The 20,143-nt window shown below is 39.6% G+C and overlaps 2 protein-coding genes and 1 pseudogene across 3 annotated transcripts in view; 1 reads left to right on the top strand and 2 right to left on the bottom strand.

The window, feature by feature from the left end:
- Positions 1–11,771, bottom strand: part of LOC146471351 (uncharacterized) — a 39,373-nt pseudogene extending 27,602 nt beyond the window's left edge. Inside the window, exon 1 of the transcript XR_014866849.1 lies at positions 11,706–11,771. The product of XR_014866849.1 is annotated as an uncharacterized LOC146471351 (transcript). The remainder of the gene's footprint in view (positions 1–11,705) is intronic.
- Positions 1,396–3,905, top strand: LOC146471353 (uncharacterized). The gene has a single exon (XM_085120986.1). It carries the CDS (start codon positions 1,835–1,837, stop codon positions 3,371–3,373), a length of 1,539 nt encoding a protein of 512 aa, XP_084977112.1. The 5' UTR covers positions 1,396–1,834; the 3' UTR covers positions 3,374–3,905.
- Positions 4,115–7,515, bottom strand: LOC146471352 (uncharacterized). Its single transcript, XM_085121001.1, has 3 exons — positions 5,852–7,515; positions 5,206–5,304; positions 4,115–4,754 (listed from the first exon to the last, which is right to left on the bottom strand). Exons 1-3 carry the CDS (start codon positions 7,412–7,414, stop codon positions 4,254–4,256), a joined length of 2,163 nt encoding a protein of 720 aa, XP_084977127.1. The 5' UTR covers positions 7,415–7,515; the 3' UTR covers positions 4,115–4,253.
- Positions 11,772–20,143: the final 8,372 nt, after the last annotated feature.

Genomic DNA, 20,143 nt, shown 5'->3' with positions numbered 1-20,143 from the left:
TCCCAGCTAAACTCCTGCTTACTGGAGATTGGCATTTCTTTGCCGCCTCTTAGCCAATTACATTTTACCTACAAAAATCTAGAGAACTGACTGACACCATCTAGCAAATGACACAACTGGGAATTGAACTGCTTACAAATACTCTAATTGACTAAACATTGCAGTAAAAGAAAGGCTTTCTGTAAGCCAGTCAAGGGACATTGTGGATGGATATGAACGTAATTCGAAACCAAAGCAAAACAAATTTAAGCTTATATGGTGGACAAGTGTGAGAGTTCATGGCAGTGCACAATTATAATCTTTTAATTTGCCGACCTGTTTTTAGGTGAAATTTCAATATCTTCAATGGATAGAAATATCCTCTAGATTACTGAAGAGATAGGTTTTTAAAGTATAGTGTCATAACTAGCTTTTTGGCTTTAGTAGGACCCTACAAATATTCAGTTTAAAACAAACTCCAATGCATTTAGCCTTATCATCAATCCGGAACAATGACTCGCTAAAACACCGAAACACTTTCCTTCAATTTAATCCAAGACATGCCAAGTCTTTCGAAAAATTAAAATGGATTATGTTATGAAAGGATGGTGACAGTGATTTGGTCACAATTTCTTTTCTCCTGTGAAAGAAAACAAAATCATTACGCTGTTTGAGTTCGCTCTAACACAGAAGTGGTTCTTTGACTAAGTAACAAAATGAAAACAAATCAGGTTGGTAAAACAGGCATATTTCCTTGGTAAAGAAAAAAAGACTCACCAAATTCAAAACAACCCATTAAAGGTGGCCACATATGCCAGCTAACTTGAGCTGAGTTTCACTACTGAAATGCATTTTGTTGTAGCACATCTAGTGTTTTGATCTCTAAATGCCAACTTCAACTTGTTCAATTCTCTTTTCCTACATTATACACTTCATTGAATTCTACATAATTTGTGCATACATCTTCCTCAATTCTATCTTCATGCTCCATATTTTCTGTTTTTTTTTTTCCAATAGCATTAGTTGCTTGAAGCATTTGATACAGCAAATTAGCGCCGGTGCTCAGTTCTCACGGATAAAAGCTGAGGTCTTCAGCCACTATGAACGTCGATCAAAGAAGCAAGCACCATCTGTGACACTTTCTCCTAAACTCCAAACCATCCTATCAGTTGACCGAGTTAATCCGAGTTAACGTCTCTCAGAGGAAATATCAACCATGTTTCTTCAAAGTTTCAGCGTTATATTTGGCAGGCGTTCAATTTACAGAGCATTGATCAATATTTAGAAATACGTTTTTTCACAGGAAGTCTGGAACTCTATCTAGCGAGTGACTCACAAAACCAAAGGAATGCAGGCTTCTGACAAGCAGGCATATGTGGGCAGAACGTTAATACCACTCCCCTAGAAACGACTATGGTTGGCCAAATGTTGCAAAATTCAACAACTTGCATATTTATATTCAACAACTTTTATTTATGTTCAACAAGATATATTCGTATTCAACGTTTTATATTTATATTCAACAATGCGCATTTTCCTTCAACTTCAACTTAAATTATTTTCGTTCAACAACAATATTTGTTCAACTTCAACTAAAATTATTTTCATTCAACAACAATATTTGTTCAACTTCAACTGTCATATTTATTTAACACTCAACAAAAATAACTGTTCAACTTCAATACAGACTTTTTTCATTCAACAAAAATCATGACTGTTTTGTGAGTTAAGTTCCCGGACATTGTAAATCTCTTCATTCAACAAAATACCCCGTCCCTCCCCACCCACCAATCCCAAACATGGAACCCATTCCCTTCCCGGCACAAAACCTGATTGATTCCCGCCAAAAATCAAAATGGCTACTAGAACAGTAGACGAGCAATCTTTCATGGATTGCTTTGAGGATGTTTTAAGTGTGTTAAACATTTGTGAAGAGGGAGAAAATAGCACTTCCCGATCATTTATTGAGTGGGCTATCAATCGTTTAGACGCAGCAGCAAAATTTGTGGAGAACGTATTACCGGTTGTTAACGAGCACAAAGCAGAGTTGACCGAGGTTGCTAATAATTTGAGAGTACTGTATCATCTTTGGTGTCGAAAATTGACAGAAATGGAGCTAACCAACACTCCAAATTGTACCCACTTAGCAGTTTATCTGATAAGTCCGCCGGAGCGTACCGTAAACAGAGGACCGGGAAGACCAAAGTACGAGATCGATGAAGAGACTTTGTTACACTTTAGGGCTTTAGGATTCAAGTGGAAAGACATCGCCGGACTTCTTCTAGTTTCGCGATGGACCCTGTGGCGACGGGTACGAGAACTTGGTATTACTGAGGAAACTGGCTTTACAAATATCACAAATACGAATCTTGATGATATTGTGCGTGCTTTCATGAGCGTGCAAGGAGGCCTTGCGGGTTACTCAATGGTTCGTGGCCACTTGAGAAGTATGGGGATCAATGTTCAAAGGGATCGTATTCGGGCCAGCATTTCACGAGTTGATCCGATCAACTGCCGTTTGAGATGGGCAACAGTAATTTCTAGGAGAGCTTATTCAGTGCCTGGTCCTAACAGTTTATGGCATATAGACGGCTATCACAGTTTGATTAAATGGGGTTTCGTTATACACGGTTGTATAGATGGCTACTCTCGTTTAATTTGTTTTTTGAAGTGTTCTACAAACAACAGAAAGGAGACTGTTGAAGGCCTTTTTCTGCAGGGTGTCGAAAGGTACTCGTGGCCATCTAGAGTACGGACTGACCATGGAGGTGAAAATGTTTTGGTATGGGAACGCATGATTGCATTTCGAGGCCAAGATCGTGGATCTGCACTTGTTGGAAGCTCTACACGTAATCAGAGAATAGAGCGGTTATGGCATGATGTGTTTCGATGTTTCGGTAATGTGTTTTACTACACCTTCAAATCCTTGGAGGAATCTGGTTTGCTTGACATCGCCAATCCCCTTCATTTGTTTGTTCTGCATTATGTTTACTTGCCTAGAATTAATGCTGCAATTGCTAGTTTTGTTGAGGCCTGGAACAAGCACCCCATAAGAACTGAAAGAAATTGGAGTCCGGAACAAATCTGGTCTAATGGAATGATAGACAGGGTGAACGGAAGACTTGTTGCAGTGGCTGATGTGAGAAGTGATGTTAATGTCAGTGGCGATGACTATGAGTGGTTTGGTTTTGACCCTAACGCACCACCTCCACCAGATGATGGTCTGTCTACTGTTGAAGTCAATGAAGTGGATTTGAATCTACCAGATGACATTATCTCTAGGCTAACAAATGAAATTGATCCACTTGAGAATTCAAGTGCTTTTGCCATAGATATTTTCCAGAGGGCCCTTGAGTTCCTGGAAAACTTGCTTTCCAACCACGCTCCTCAATGAAATACTTACTTATAGAGAACTAAACACTGTATTTTTTCCCTAAAATCAGAAACACAAGTATGTAAATTGATGCTTGGGAGGACAGTGTTATGTGGCATCTTCCACAACAGCCCAATTTCGATATTTTAAAGTTCAGCCTAAAACAAGAGATGTCACTGCGAGGCTCTGGGCCATGGGGAAAAACTCACAAACTCTGTAATTTATTCCTCATGTTGAGGTCTATATTGTTTTAGGTTGCTAAATGCTAATTTGCACTTTGTAGTTGTGGTTTGATACATTGTGGAATGGAACATCGTGCATTGTCAGTGATCCTAAAACTAGTGCTATTGTTAATATTTTGCATAGAGGGGAAACTATTGCTTGTGATAGTCCACCTATCACAATTAATTGTTAAAGAACAGGTCACTAATGATTAATATTTATTACAATAATACCATTTTACATGTAATGTTCAATAACAAAATAATGTAAGGAATTTTGTTTGGCAAAACATATCATTTCCAAGAATCAGCAGCTAAAGACAATACATACCAATGAGTAGAAATGGCAAGGCTTTTTCAATGTTTTAATGCTGGCATAACACAACTATATTGATCAGTGAATTGAATCATCAACACTATTGTACCCAGATCATGGGATGTGATATGGGTCAGTACTTTCAATCCATCAAAACAAAGGCATGAAAACTGTTGCAAGTCATCTTTGACTTTAAAGTGGCAAATCCAATAACTACATCTTTCAAATTCCATAGAAGGTTACCAACAACAACTCAGTAATGACCTCTTTTCGGTAAACCTAACAGTACACAAACAGCAACCTATCCATAAGTCTTGCTTACATAAGAGCCTCTAAATGTATAAATTTAGGGCAGTGTTGTTGTTTACACTGAGGTAAAAGACTTTCCAGATGAAGAAAAGGCTGAATCCAGTGAAAGTTCAAACAGACCATAAGAGGGAAAATGATCAGGTAATAACAATGTAAAGGTACATGTTGATGAGGAGATGTAACTTTCACTATGAAAATTTACATTTATTACAAAATTCTGAACTGAAGGCATTGTCTTGCTTCCAGTACAGTACTGCATAAATTGCATCAACCTGGCACTTGACGACTGGTCAACAAATCTGGTCATCATCATCTTGGTGTCCTGTGCTTGCTTGCTTAATTCATCTGGATATTTGAGACAATCTTTAACTGTGGTGGGTGTCAGCTCAACAGGTTTAAAGGTGAACACATTTTCAAAAAGATGTGGGTGCTTTGACATCTCATCAAGGACACCAAGGGTTGTCAATCCTTTTCTCAACTGATCCAATGCCATTTTTCGCTTTGAAATGACCTCATACATCACTATTGACTGAACTATTTTCCCTTTTGTAGATATCTGAAATAGAATATTGTACAAACTCAAACAATTTGAGCAAACAATGATATATAAGCAGATACTTTACTGGCTTTGAACAAATCAACTTAATACAATTGATAGTAAGTATAATTTGGAATGTAGGAAATAATAGATATCAACTTCTAACTTCTCCACCCACCAAAGGGTGGGAAGGAAGGGTAGAAACTAGAACAATACACAGTACAGGATATATTGAATGAAATAAAAACTGAATAAACTAGAGAATGAAAGTTGCATGCCTGTCACAATAAATCAACATTTGTAGGCAAGTTCAACGTTTAAGTGAGCAAAAAAAAAAAAAAAAAAACAGTAATTGCAGGGGTCTCATTAGAAGGCTGGGCCTGGCTGTCAGCACGGGGGGTACACAATGTCAGCGGTAGCATGCAGGGCAGAACAATATAAATAAAAATATGGTCAAAGCAAATGGTACCTGCAGAACACTTGTCTCTCCACAATGAGCCAACAGATTAATTACTTCATCACTCTTGGCTAGCTCTGCCAGTTCATCATCATCACTGGCATCCATCAGCTTTGTATGAATAAGCAAAAATAGAAATAAATGTTGCAGATATGACTAGAAACCTATATGTACTGGCTGGAGAAGTCTTATTATCTATGAATTGTAGGTGTGGGCAAAAGATAGGCCCTTTTATAAGGCATGGTACACTTTTGATAATCGCTAAAATAAGAGAGCTTAATAGTATGTATTGGAGGGACAGCTGCCCCTCCAATCCATGCTACACTCTCTTATTTTGGTGTATTTTAAAAGTGAACCATGCCTTTGAAATTAAACCAATAATAATCAAATACAGTGAATTTACTACCGGTAATAATTTGGATGCTCTTTCAGATGACGATGTCCATTTTTCAATTCATTCGATTTTAAAAATTTGTACCCAGTTGCCTGCTCGTTTAGAACATGGCTAATTAAGGAGTCTTATCCAATATTAACTTTACCACAAACTATTAGACAATGGATGGTTGTAATGTGGTGTTTGTGAGATGCAGTGTACACTTACTGGATTTACTGTTAAAAGTTAACCTAAAAATAAACTCATAATGTACTGGGCATTTACCTGCATGACTATGTTCCTAGAAAATGGATCTGGAATATCCCAAACATCGCAGTATGCAAATGCACACATAACATCCCCAGTCAAAAGGTAATAGAAACATGGCAGAGCCAGACATGGAAAACCTGGGCCTCCTTGCACAAGAGAATGGGCAATCATTTTTCCAACCATTTCAAACATTCCACTCATAACAGCCTGTGGTTGGTAACTTGGCACCTTGTGGGCATTTTCACCTTCAAACAGCACCATTAACTTGCCCTCTACTAAACCTTCAAATAAGTCAGAATAAAACTGCCTCATTACTCCCCCACTGTCTATGGCAGGTTGGCCTTGATAGGTAATTCTCAAAGGGCAGGAAGCATCAAACTGAATTGACTTGTAGTAGACCACTGCATCTTGAACAAGATCACCTTCATCAACTTCTAGTTTCTTTCTTTTTCCTGTCAACTTTTTCTCCAGGATTTCGATGATCTGGACTATTGACTCACACACTGCTGTATTAGAGTCTCCCTGAAGGGAATCCCCCTCAAGAAGAGCATCTGCTGCTGAATAAAGACCACCAAATTCTTGGAGTGCATTGTCAAGTTGTTCATCACTTGCAGATGGCAGCAGCTCTCGCAGTGTTTCCTTATCACTCTGACTGCTTGGACCAGCAATGGAGGCCACCACTAAATCAGCAGAGGTAGATGCCCCATATCCAGATGCACTTACACCCATGCTAGTGAGGCTTGTTTCCGACTGTCCATATTCTGCAATGGATCCATTTCCTGTCGAACTTTCAAATTTCTTGGGCATGGTCAGTGAAAAAGGTGACCTCATCAAGTCATCATCGTCGTCATCTTTAGTTCCTGTGGGTGATGGTTCTTCACATGCGTCGATGACTTCTCTCAAGACATTCAAACGAATGTAAAGCTTTCCCTGACCACATAATTCTTTTACGTGTTTGTAATTCCATTCAAGAGATTTGTTAACGACTGGGGTAGTTACTTTGTTACGCTCACGCTTAACAAAGTCAAAATGTTCTGGTCTTACAAATGGGAAATGCTGCTTCAGTACCTCGGTTATACTCTCTCTGATTTCACTTTCCGACTGGCCTGTCCCCAGCTCAAAATACCCTTTCAGTAGGACCATATTGTCAGTAACTGTGTAGTCGGGAACAAAGCCATTTTCATCCAGATCTTCAGGCTTGTCAAGGAGATGAACGGCTTTGGGGTGGAACTCCTGCTTTGTTTGTTTCTTCTGTTTACCCTTTAGGCGCCATGGATGATTCGTTGTAGCTGCAGGCCTCTTTTTTCCTGTTTGAAAATACTGCGACTGCCCAGTCTGAAAAGAAGACGAAGAAGAAGGACCCGGCTGACCCGGAGTGCCAGTGGCGGGAAAGTCCGGCGCGATGAAATTTGTCATCTCTCGGCTCGCAGATCGAGCTGAACTCGCTATAAGGTCGCGAGTTCTCATCAGTAACGAGGTACTATTTCCCGATCGTTGAAGAGCAATTTCGTTTCGAACGCATTCTCTGACCATCTGTGTCAGTTCTTCCTTAGCATCAAGTTCCGACGTCGACGCCATCTTTATTCAAGGCATAAAGTGATCGGGGGACTGGGTAGTCAAGTTAGCGTATTTAAGCGGGGACGGGGTGGGGAATTTTTGTTAAATAAAGATATTTTGAATGTCCGGGGAACTTTCAACAACTTACTTGTATGACAAATATAGAGGGAAGTAGAAACTAGAAGTCTGTATTGAAGTTGAACAGTTATTTTTGTTGAGTGTTAAATAAATATGACAGTTGAAGTTGAACAAATATTGTTGTTGAATGAAAATAATTTTAGTTGAAGTTGAACAAATATTGTTGTTGAACGAAAATAATTTAAGTTGAAGTTGAAGGAAAATGCGCATTGTTGAATATAAATATAAAACGTTGAATACGAATATATCTTGTTGAACATAAATAAAAGTTGTTGAATATAAATATGCAAGTTGTTGAATTTTGCAACATTTGGCCAACCATAAACGACTGCATCAAAGGCTATAAAAATGTAAAATGAAATAAATCTTGCCAATCTCATGATTCTATCCCATGTGCCTTTTCAACCAAGAGTTAACCTTTTGTCAATAAATTGCAGTACCAATCATTTGAACTTGATCAAAGTTTGATAATTGAAAGGAAAATAAAAGCAAATCATGTATTTAATTTCAATTGCATTCCTGCTGAGTTTCAGTCATAACGCAACCAATTCAGCTTCATAAAAAAAACAAGTTGAGTTCCCTGAATAAAACGTCAATTCAATTCAATTGATCAATTCAGTTATAATGAAGACAGCTTCCCCTTGTCCTGTCTCAGTGAAGTTCACATTTCTAGCTAAATGCAAAAACATCACCAAGACAGAAATAAGGAGCTGATCTTGAGGGTCTCTGCCTTAGACAGAGACGACTAAAGTCACATTCGCCCAATTTGAAGGCATAATGTGTTAAGCAGTTCATTTAGCTTGACAGTAAAAGTACATAATAATGCATCAAGTTCACCATTTTGGTCGCTTATTTGTAACAGTAACAATAATAATATCTTAAAATGGAATGAGCAATAATAAAAACGAACAACACTGCAATGTCTTCATGATGCCATTGGCTCTTGACATTTGAAATTGACAATGGTGTCTTGAAGCCACCAAAACACTGTTCATTTTTATTATCACTCATTTAATTTAAAATAGAGCGGTTTTCATTTGAGTGTCAAAAGTCATTTCGCATGTAAAGGGAGGAAAATTGGAGAACCAAGAGAAAAACTCTTGGAGCAAGGACGAGAACCACCAACAAACTCAACCCACACATGGCGTCGAGTCCGGGAATTGAACCCGGTTTTTGCATTAATATGCTTTGTGATTGGTTTAAACAACTTGTGCCACTTTCTCAACCAATGAGTATCCAAACCAAAACCAATCATGTTTTCGCCACACGCATTTTCCCTCACTTGGTGCCAGTTACATGTATTTACTTCAAATTCTGATTAGCTCGTTGTACTGTTTACAACCGTTTCAATTTGCCAGAGTAATTACTTTGGGTTTAGTTTTACAACACTCAAAAAAATTGTTGGAAACCGTTCTATCACTCAAAATCATAATTGATTTAAAATACATGTAATAACAATAATCAACTTTATTTAGGGAGGGTGACACTTCACAATATATTTATTATAACATGTATCTGAAGAACTAGTCCAGTTCTCAAACATAAGCAAAAAATATCAAAATAGAGGATGTACAGGTGTACAACAAATAAAACTTACATAAAATGACTGAATAACAACAAGAGTAAACACTGGATCATTATTGTATTAAACCAAAAATGTTCCATCAAGAAGTATAAAACACCTACTACAGACTACAGAAGAAGGGCAAAATTTAGCGAGCAGATTGCAAACCATGGCTAAAATACAGGCTAAGCTGAGGATAGAACCAGACCCTTTTAGGTCTGAATAAAATGGGGTTGGATGGCCTCAAAACAACTCTTACTCGTCTGCTTGTAACATTCATCTTAGTTTTTACACCAAATAATTACTTAGCTTCTTTCATATATCAGGGTGAGACGAAAATGAAAAGATAAGGTTGCCCTTCGGGCAAGCTGTTACTTGAGATTACTAGCCCGAAATTAAATTGCTTGTAAACAATAATTAGATTTCTTTAATTATGCCGTATACCGAACCAGCCGTGAACCGCTACTAAAAATAGTTCGCGGGAAAAAATACAGGGAAATGTGTGAAAAGTTCAAAACACGACTGGGCGCTTTCTGGCACAGCTACATCCCTCCAATTTTTTTCTTAAAATCCTTTTCCTAGTGCCAAAAGTTTCCAATTCATGATTTTTTCAGAAGCGATGTTTTATGAAAATTATCTGACATCGGATTTCCATACAAACACTGTTATTTCAAGCCTGTTTGCCTACTCGTCAAAATGGCGTCGAAAACCGTGACAAGGCCTATTTAACCAGACTGATTGTCTCGCACTGCACGCTGTCAGGCGGCAAATATTGTCATTTCAAAAAATATATTTCGGGCACTTATGTAAACAGAAAAACTCATGACGTTATTTATGGACGCAACTAAAATGCGGCGCAAGACATTGTCATGCTACGATAATTTGGCCTCATAACGTAACGTTGTCCTTTTCCCTCAGGAGCTTTCTGCTATACAATTTTTGGTATAAAAGTTCAATTTATCATCATCAGAAGAGATGAACAATTATGGTGGTGCTTGCCCGTCGGGCAAGCTGCGATAAGAAAACGCTAGCCCGACAAGTCATTCCACTAGCCCCGGGCTATCGGACAGCACTTTCGTCGCGCCCTGATATAATATATGTGTAGTAGGTTAACAAGATGTTTGCATGATTGTGACTAAATAGAATCAAGTATTTAATTGTTGCATGTTTTGATATATATTTTGACCTCAAAAGGTCTTTTGCTGAGCTCTGTGGTTTTTGCCTGTTTATTTGACTTCTTGTTGTTCCTGTTTGGTTTACAGTTGTTTCACCAAGGTTTACATTTTTCCACAGGTTGCCAAAGTGTATGTGACACAGGTTACCATGGCAGCGTGATTTAAGAGTTTGTATGGAGTTAAAATTAATCGAAATTTAGACAACAATATTCCCTAAAAAACCCACAAAAAATATACTCCGGTCTGAAAAAGCTTACCCAGTGTGTTTGCTGTGTTTTCAATGCTCTTCAGTGCTTCCAAACGCTGTTTTGAGCGGTTTATCTCTCAGCAGCTGGTCCACGTGCGGTGTGGACCAGCTGCGTGTGTGGTTTGTTACGTGCCAAAGGCTTCCTGTGGATTTCCCCGGCTGGGCACATTTTAGTACTTGTGCCTAGGTTTGACCGTGAGTTTGTTCCAACATTCCAGCGACACGGCTCAGTCGGTGGCAAAAATGGCACCCAATTTGAAATGAACTTTGTTTTCAACGAAGGCCTGTGTCTCAATAAATGAACTCCTCCGTAAATGAGCTACCCAGGAGGGACTGCACGTCATCCTTCTTGCCATATGGTAAGGCAGGTAAGCGAGAGCTTAAGTTTCAAGCAAATTTAAGCAAGGTTTTTGAAGAGCTCTCCTTAAATGACGAGCCAAATTTTATTGAAATTCAACTTGTAGTTTCCTACCTTTCCATTAACATAATACAGTGATGCACGTGGACCCGCTGCTGAGAGATAAACCGCTCAAAAAACAGCGTTTGGAAGCACTAAAGAGCATTGAAAACACAGCAAAACACACCGGGTAAGCTTTTTCAGACCTTAGTATATTTTTGTGGGTGTTTTAGGGAAAATTGTTGTCTAAATTTCGATTTAATTTTAACTCCATACAAACTCTTAAATCACGCTTGCATGGTAACCTGTGTCACATACGCTTTGGTGACCTGTGATTTTTCCATGGTCTGCAATCTCTTCCCTGCATTTTTCCCTCGGCCTACAGTCTGCATTTCACTCCGGGTCTGTAGTCTGCAGTCTAAAGTCCACAGTCTTTGTTTTACACTGACCAAATGTTCTATCATCATTAGTTAAGTTGTCGAGTTGTTTTGCTCAGCGAACCAGCCAAACAAGCCGGCTCATTCTTTAGCCGTCAAGTGTTTATAGTTTTCGGGTTGTACATATTTCAAATGCAAATGTTACCCAAAACATCAGCATACAATGTATCTCCCTGGATAAAGTTGGATTCTCAAACAAAACTCGACCGTGCATGTATTGCGCAGAATGCTGGTTCTACTCTCCCGAATATCAAATGTGTTGGTTAAAATCTACCATTCCTTCCCTCAATCGATTACCCCTGTTCCCCAATCATTTCTACTACGGCTAAAAGTAAACTGAATAGTTTGTCTTACCTGCAAATAAACAAATCTTGCCGCTCACTCGATCAACAAACCAAGCACAAGAGATAGGCGAAGACTCTTACCAACGGCGAGGTTACTTAGTCGGGTGACAGGTTCAATGGTGGACTGGACTTCGGATTGAGGAAGTGTTGAAGTTGAAATCAATATTTTCAGTGGTAGTATTTGAAATTTGCATAGTTTTGGTGTGGCTAACTAGGAATGGATCCCAGAACGCAGCACATCGCGGCTGCGTCACCTAAATGCCATTTTTAAGTAACGTAAATCCTTTTGTTACTGCGCATACGCCGTTCTGCTCATGTCAGAATGGTTGCCTACTTATTCACCAGGCTGCATTTCATGTAGGATACGCCGAAGATCTTCGGCGTGGGTTTGAAGAGCGCTCGGCGTACTGGCGTACGATCGAAGTCGTTGGCGTACAGCTGGCGTATATCCTGTGGCGAAAACTATAGGAATATTGTGTAAAGGCTTTTGCATAAGCCTGCCTGTATAGACTGTAGTAAGCAGTACAATCCTCAAAATAGCTAAAAAATAAATTTACTCGAACAGAACCCGAACATGTCGGTGCCAAAGTGATTTAGTTACCTGCATGACGTGATTTACCCAAGTGACCAGGCTCCAGAGCGCAATTTTGCCACGCTAATCTCCCGCGCAAAATCGCCGGCTCGCCAACCAAGTTGGCGGCTTGGCGTGGAATTAAGACGTCCTTGGCGTACCTTCGGCGTGATGTTGACGCGGAATGCACCCTGGCTTATTCAAAGGTTTTTCCTTTAATTTCTTTTCGCGGTATATGACGATACAGGAAAAGAAGATGTTAGCAAGGTCTATTTCAATCGAACAGGAAAATTAGGGATAATCACGCATTTATCAGAGATAATTAAGCTTAAATTTGAAAATAAGATGAATACATTGTTACTAATTTAATTTAATGCACTAGTCAATTGAAACCCCCACCCCCCCGGACCCGGGACAGATAGGGGAATAATAGGGGCATATAAGCACTTTTGATCAGAGATCTGTCCCCTGGGGGTGGTAGATATGATGTGTTTTGCTTCTTTATATGTCTCCCCCTCGGGGAATCAGGGAGATTTGACTGTGGTTGACTGGTATCGAAGTTGCACGTTGCACGTCATTTTCGCGCCATCCATATTGGCTGATTATTGGCAAAATGCTTCGCAAAATTTGGTTTAAAGACGATTCAAACGGAAGAAGAAAATTCATTCCAGCTCTATGGAAAACTCTGCCTACAAACCCATGGTGCAGCCATAGGTACAAAAATGGCAGTCGCCTTTGCCAAAATCTCATAGCTAAGGTTGAAACTGAGATTTTAAAACCGCCCATTTGGAAACGATATATAGACGACATATTTTCCCTCTGGACTTTAAGGAGAGGAGACAATGCAGTTCATTGAGCAAGCAAACAAACACCACCCCACAATTAAATTTACGGCTGAAATTTCAGAAACAGAAACATTTCTGGATACAAACATGTATATAGGTGAAAGATTCAGGAGCAAATTATCCAGTTCTTGATGTACGTATGCGCTTCAAACCTACTGAAACATTTCAATATACGCACTTCTCTTCGTGCCACCCACCAGGGGTCAAAAAAGGCTTCATCAAAGGCGAAGCACTGAGACTTCTCAGAACAAAATCTTCTAAAAACATATTTGAAGAGTAAATTCAAAATCCTTAATCACGCCTACTGGAAAGAGGTTATCCCGAGAACCTTGTTCAAAGGACCCTCTCAGAAGTGCAACTTGAAAACAGGAAACTAGCACTCCTTCAAAAACCAAAGGAGAACAAATGAATCTTGCCTTTCGTTACACAACACTTAACCCAGCAGTGCCAAACTTAAAACAAACCTCATGAAAGCCTGGCATTTAATAGAGAAACAACCATTGCTTAAAGAAATCTACAAAGACCTTCCCCTCATATGTTACACTGAGAGGGTGGTCAGTCAAAGATATACCCATGAGAGCCAAATTATAAAAAAGGCTCAAATAGCGCTTAAGGAAGCCGTGCAGGCATGTTACTCTTGTACCCAATATGATTGCTTGTGATAATCCTGGCTGCCCTATAGAGTGGTTCGAATGTATGGGACTTGTGGATGCACCAAGTCGAAAGCGGCTTTACACTGAATGTGCTGTTTAACATTTTCAAAGCTACAACTCTTCAGAAATGCTCTGTTGTAAAATTCTTGCAAAATTTAATAATCCACAACAAATTTTTGTAAAGATGTTTTAAAAGAAAACTATTGCCTTATTAAAGTATATTTTGCCCCTGATTAATTCAGTGTGAACGGTTTCTTTTTGTTTTGTTTTGTTTGTTTTGGTTTTTTTTTTAATCCCTTGCCAATTTGTTCTCAGGGGGAGGGGAATTTGATCTCAAGATTTTCCCCAGGGGCTGGGGGTTTTGTTATGATTTGATCAGGGCCTTTGTCAAATCCCCCTACCTGTCCCGGGTCCGGGGGGGTGGGGGTTTCAATTGACTAGTGCATAAAGCTTTTTTAGAGTTGTTAAATACTTGTGAACTGTTCGTGGCTAGTCTGACGCGGCATTTCATCTCGACAAAGAGATTCTCCAGAGGCCTTTCACACAGTAATAGGCAAACTCGTTGAGCATCACGCGCGCCCAAAGTCCCGTTCGCAAATTTAAGATGTTAGCAGTCTGGCCCTCTATCGCAGAAGGATTCCCAACCGCACGTAGATATCTTGCAAACTACAATCTCGTACCCAGAGTCTTCTTTCCCTTTACTCGAGGTACGAGATTACAACAAAAACTGAACAAAAATATTTCACTTATATCTAGGCACCATCCTTAACAACAGAGGAAGAAAAATAACGTAATTGATCATTCTCGACATTTTTTCTACACCGGAGTTATCCGAGTTCCTGACCACGTAAACACAGGGTGTGAGAATGTTTTGGACCCATAGCCTTCTGTCGATTCCTTGACCTCTCAAGTCACTCTACATTTGCGCAGGAAAAGCTCATTGCTCTCTCGGAGCAATCTCGTTCCCAGAGCCCGTGTAACCTTTATCCAACCGAGGTGAATGGAAATCAGGTGAGGCCAAAATGTTTGAGATGATTTAACTAATTACTCTTGTATTTTCTCTACAAAATTCTTGGAAAAAGCGTTTGTGGATGTTGTCTTTTCATCGGTTTAAAAATGAAATTAATGTAAATGTTTGTAATTTAGATGTAAATGACCAACCGATTGAGCCTTTTCAAGTAAGAATTAGAACAGGATATTCACGTAAAATCTTATATGAGTACGGATATGAAAATTCCTCCTTTTAGCAGACGGTTTTTACTTCGTCTCGATTAAATCAAATGCGACTGAAGCGCAACATTTGGTAGAAAATAACAGACTAGGTATATTTTTAAAGCAAGCATTTACGGGGCAAATTCCTTTGGACTCCTGTCTCACCATAGTCAAGGACTTTCAGTCACGATAATTTGCATAGATAAGCAAACAATAGAATCCAGCGGTGAGTGGTGGTACCGCTGTTATTTCATGCTACACAACAGGTTAGAACTTGACTTTTGGTGCCTTATATTATTGACGGAGAGAGGTGTTAATGTGGTCCAACTCTTACAGCTTTGGGAAATGAAATTGTTCACTTAATTTCATGTGTAAACAAAACGACCGCCGATTTATTTTCAGGGTGTTTCAGCTTCAAAAAGCAAAAAAAAAAAAAAAAGACGCACACGACTTGTTCCTTGGCGACTAAGAATCTGTTTCTCGCCTCCTGTTTAAGCCAATGGGAGAAAATAGTAACATACTTTTATATATATACAGACTGAAACAGGGGCAACAACAAAATCTTTTATACGAAGTATTCTTTTCTGTCCAATTAGAAAACACAGTGGTCCGTTCATAATTCAATAAATCGAAGACACTTGTGTCTCCAAAGTGTTTTTCCATTGTGATACAAAATCAGACAAGGCCGCTCTGTCCTCTACTGATAAGAAAAGAGGTAAGTAACAGAAACCATAATGATGAAAGTCCTATCATAGAAAGAAAAATGCTAGGAAGGCCACGCAATGTAGATAAAAGGATAAAATGCCAGTAAATTCCTATGTTTCAACCCACGATCTCAAATGGTTTCCCACTGTCCCAAGTGCCCCAATCGCACCAGACAAGACAGATTCACTTCTGCAATTCCAGATGTTTTGATTATGGGAACGAGTTTGCAATCTTTTCCTGTTCTTTTTCCTCCGCTTACGTATCAAACGGTTGTCACATAAAAAAAGGGAAACTATTTTCTTCTTTTCCAGTACAACAGCATCAGCCCTGCAACAATCTGACGTTTAGGGGAAACTGGGGTCTTCACTACTTATATGGCACTTCTCCTTGCTTTTGATCCCTTAACATAAAGTCGGTCTGGCTGCTTGTGGATGAAGTGATCTGTAAACAGGTAACAGCTTTCGTGTTTTTCTATGCACCTCCATAGCTCTTCTTTACTCCATTTGATGATACCCCATATCTTATTACAGTTTTATTAACAGAACTGCTCGTGAAATAAGTGCACTCACAACAGTTCTACGGCATTATTAATTTGCTTATTCTTTAAGGCATGCAACACCAATCGACGTTATATCTGGTAATGAAAAACTTGAAAGCTTGCTTCAGACTGGTTCTATCTTTACCAGGGTAACAGTACGATTGGCAAAACATGGCAAAATGAAATTTCTAGTAATTTATATTCTTATTTGGCTTGCCTTAACTGTCTTTTACCCCGAATTACAGGGAAAAAGGTAAAATCAGAAGACCTATAATCGGTAAATTTGTGAAAAACGCTGAACACAAATGGTAATAAACTTGATTATCTGTTGTGTCGTTGAATAAAGAACTTCGCGAGGAAGCATAGATATGCTAATTATAGCAGCTTGTGTTGCTTTTGTTGACTGAAATTAAATTCTTACACTTTCAAAGCAACAGCTTAGCAATTTGGAAATGAGCTGTAACAAAACTAATTGTAGGTATAGAGTGTTGCACAGTAGACGTAATATGTCGGATTTTACACGAACTATCTATAAAGAGTGCACAATGTAATTGCGCTAAACTGAAGGTGGTCGGTTTTCAACAAACCAGCAAAGAAAACAGAAAAATTTGTCTGTCTTAAATCTTCTTAGTTGAGTGTTGGCACCGTTTTAAAACATAGATAACTAGATAGAGATAAGATAACTTCATTGCATTACATTCAGGATATCTCTAATAGAAAACTATTTACAAAATTATCACAATCACGTGGAAAAAATAAAAATATATCAGTGTAGGCTCAGCAGATCTTGTAGCCTATAAAAGAAAAGAAACGATAGAATTCAAACAAGATATTTTGCCGCATGGCAACATCGCGATTAGCCAATAGGTAATTTACACGTTCACAATTATCGCTTGTTCTATAAAGCTTTCGCGGCGGTCATATGAACGTACAAACAACGATGTGTTGCTACCACTAATAAAACAAATGATGAATCAGAGAATGAACTCTGTAGAGTGTGTTGAAGTGCTAAGTGAACACCTGAATTTCCCACTGAGCGTTAGCCACAGCAGGTAAAAGAGGGAGCACGAGAGGGGAAGAAAAACATTTGAGCTCGGCGGAAATCGATCTCCAGATTTGGTCATTGCAACCATTGTTTTTCTAACTGAGCTACAGGGCCATATAGTTTGGTGACGGATTCGGAACTTCGAGAGGCTAGGGAACACATTAAACATAGGGGTGTAGTGAAATGAACGAGGGGTGAAAACATTACAGAATAATGCGAAACCGATACTTGTTTCTTTGAGAAACTGTCTCACCAGGTCAGCTGATTTGCACTGGAACTCATGCGTCTGTACACTTATGTTACCCATCAATACAAAACAAATATACTTCTGCTATAAACCTTGATAATCACCTAGTACACGGTAATAGCACAGGGGCGTAGCCAGGGGAGGGTTTTAGGGGTTCCGGACCACCCCCCCCCCCTCTCCTATTTTTAACGGTGATTTTATCCCAGCAAGAGTGTAATGGACTCTCGATTGCTAGAATTCTTCGTTTTGTTCTATGCTTACAATAAGTACAGTGAACGTCATTGTGGTATCTATTTGCGTTTCACTTGCATTTTCGGAGACATGAGCAGAGCCGGGATTCCTGTGTAACAAGATGCACGTGTGTGTGCAGCAGAAATTCCCGCGCTTGAAATTAGTAGACGATTCATTGGTGTTGTTCGAGCTGGTGGTTTTCGGAACAATGTCCCGATTGCAAAAGATCGATGAATTATTTTCACTAAAAAGGTAGGCACAGCGAAACATTTAGTGATAATGCGTAAGGAATTACAATCAAGACATTTTTCCGGCCCTTACATCGATTATATTGATGAAATTCAATTCCCAGAACTGAAGAGACAGAACGACGACAAAGCAGCGAAAGAGGAAGCGTCGAACCATGGAGGGAAACAGGACCGCCATCCAAGAAGTCAAAGGAGCGCATTTTGTGCACGTTGCTGATAACGTCAGCTGAATGTGAGCGCTCATTCAGTACACTTTACTTTACTTGTCCCCTGGTGCCAAGGTGGCGCATAGGGCCTCCACATGGGCTTTCCATCGATTCCTGTCTTGCGCTGAAGTGCGCACATCACTCTAGGACTGCCACCCTGCTTTGGACCTCTCTTTTTCTACGGTGCGCCACCAAGTTGTTTTTGGCCGGCCTCTCTTTCTCCTTCCCTCTGGGGTCCATGTTAGGGCTGTAACACAGTCATTGTCAGGTATTTGTCTGAGGATGTGTCCAATGAATCTCCTATCCTCAACTGTGTTTTTGGGTGCACTATTGGCGTCCTCGGTTCCAGAGCTTCCATGTGGCTTTCACTCTGGAACGTCATGTTGTGTGCCGCTCGGCCCCCAAGATTCGGTAGATTGCCTCTTATGTGGAAGGTTTCTGTAATCATTCACTTTTTACGAGGTTAGGTGATTAGCCTAACGCCCAACCCCCAACCTGGAGGGCCAGGGGCTGTCCTTTGTCAGGTCTCTGTCCCTCGACCAATCCGGTACGGTTGAACCCGCCAGGGACTGAGTCCCCACCGGCATAGCTCTTGGGGTCACTGTGACACACAAGCTCCACCACCGCGACAAGGTGACAGGCCCAGGGTGGAGCATTCAGTACACTAAGAAGGTTAAAAAAGCTTAAAAACATACCTTAGGTCGACCATGTCAAGCGAGCGAGAGTCTGGGATGGCGTTCAGTTGATGAACATCAATTACCACCGAGACATAAATATCGAGGAAGTGATAAACACGTTCGCTCAACGGCAATCAAGTCCAATCAAGGCGTCTTCTATCTGCGTAGCGTAATCGCCAAAGTCTTGTACGTACGTAATGTAAGGATTTTAGACCAAACGTTTTCGTTGGAACCAATTTGGAACCCCCCTCCTAGAAATCCTGGCTACGCCCCTGTAGCAACGACAGACATATATTAACACAAACGTTTACTACCAAAAAAGTACCATTTTATTGGCCACCATTACGTTTCTCTTTACAATGTCAATAAACAAGAAATATAATATAATATATATCAGCGAAGACGTTTAATTAATTTATGAACTCGAGTGCAAACAACGTTAGATACTGATAACCAAAGCTCTTACAGGTATAAACAATCAAATGCAAAAAATAATATTAACAAGCTAAAGGAACAACTAATGGACACAGGAACGGTTGGGCCCAACTTCTTAAGAAAAAATTTTAAATGAAGCCTGGTTTACACTCTCGACAAAACGACATCAAAGTGTGATGTTTGTTAAATATCAACTTGTGAACGTCTTGAAACAAATCTATCTTTTATAGCTAATAATTTGAACGTGCAGTTTTTTCTACATTAACTTCCACTTCACAAAAATGTACAAGAGGTTAAAAGACAAACTACAAGTTACCAAAGTGATTGGTTTTTCCCTCACACTCTTACAATCATCCTTATGACTTCTTTTCAAAATAAATATTAAATTGTAAATTCAAATGTCATTCAGTAAACTGTAACAGACAAAACTAACTGGTAAATTGCAAACTGTAACAATAACTCCTTTAATACTCATGCTACATCATCATCCATTTTTAGTGGCGGAGAGTTGGGCTGTGTGCTCTTTCCTTCCAGGCTCTTCTATCATTATGGAAACCGCCAGTACACAGGAAAATATTTAAGTAAATTACTGAACTTTCCAATGACGATTTGTCTGTTTTACTGCCGTCAATCATAATTACAGCGACAACCGACCGACTGCAAAAAACTACAGAAACTGACGGTGGATCAACACGCCAATCACAGTGTACAAGCATGACCGTTTGATTTCGTTGACTCAAACGTTTTTGTTTCTCAGAGGTCAGCTACAGTGATTGACGGCAGTGAAAAGCGAAACGGTTGCTTGAGGCTTGAAATTCATCGTCCGCATGTTAAT

The sequence above is a fragment of the Pavona decussata genome, unplaced genomic scaffold (assembly GCF_977016875.1).
Source record: "Pavona decussata unplaced genomic scaffold, jaPavDecu1.1 SCAFFOLD_105, whole genome shotgun sequence".
In the NCBI taxonomy this organism is placed as follows: domain Eukaryota; kingdom Metazoa; phylum Cnidaria; class Anthozoa; order Scleractinia; family Agariciidae; genus Pavona; species Pavona decussata.
The sequence above is the reverse complement of the archived record's forward strand: the minus strand, read 5'-3'. Positions and strand labels throughout refer to the sequence as shown.

Bases quoted from the DNA above. Each gene is read 5' to 3' on its own strand.
- LOC146471353 (XM_085120986.1), top strand. From the start codon at position 1,835: ATGGCTACTAGAACAGTAGACGAGCAATCTTTCATGGATTGCTTTGAG.
- LOC146471352 (XM_085121001.1), bottom strand. From the start codon at position 7,414: ATGGCGTCGACGTCGGAACTTGATGCTAAGGAAGAACTGACACAGATG. The intron at 5,305-5,851 runs GTAAATGCCCAG...ATTCATACAAAG, and splicing joins CTAGGAACATAGTCATGCAG to CTGATGGATGCCAGTGATGA. The intron at 4,755-5,205 runs GTACCATTTGCT...ATTCTATTTCAG, and splicing joins GAGAGACAAGTGTTCTGCAG to ATATCTACAAAAGGGAAAAT.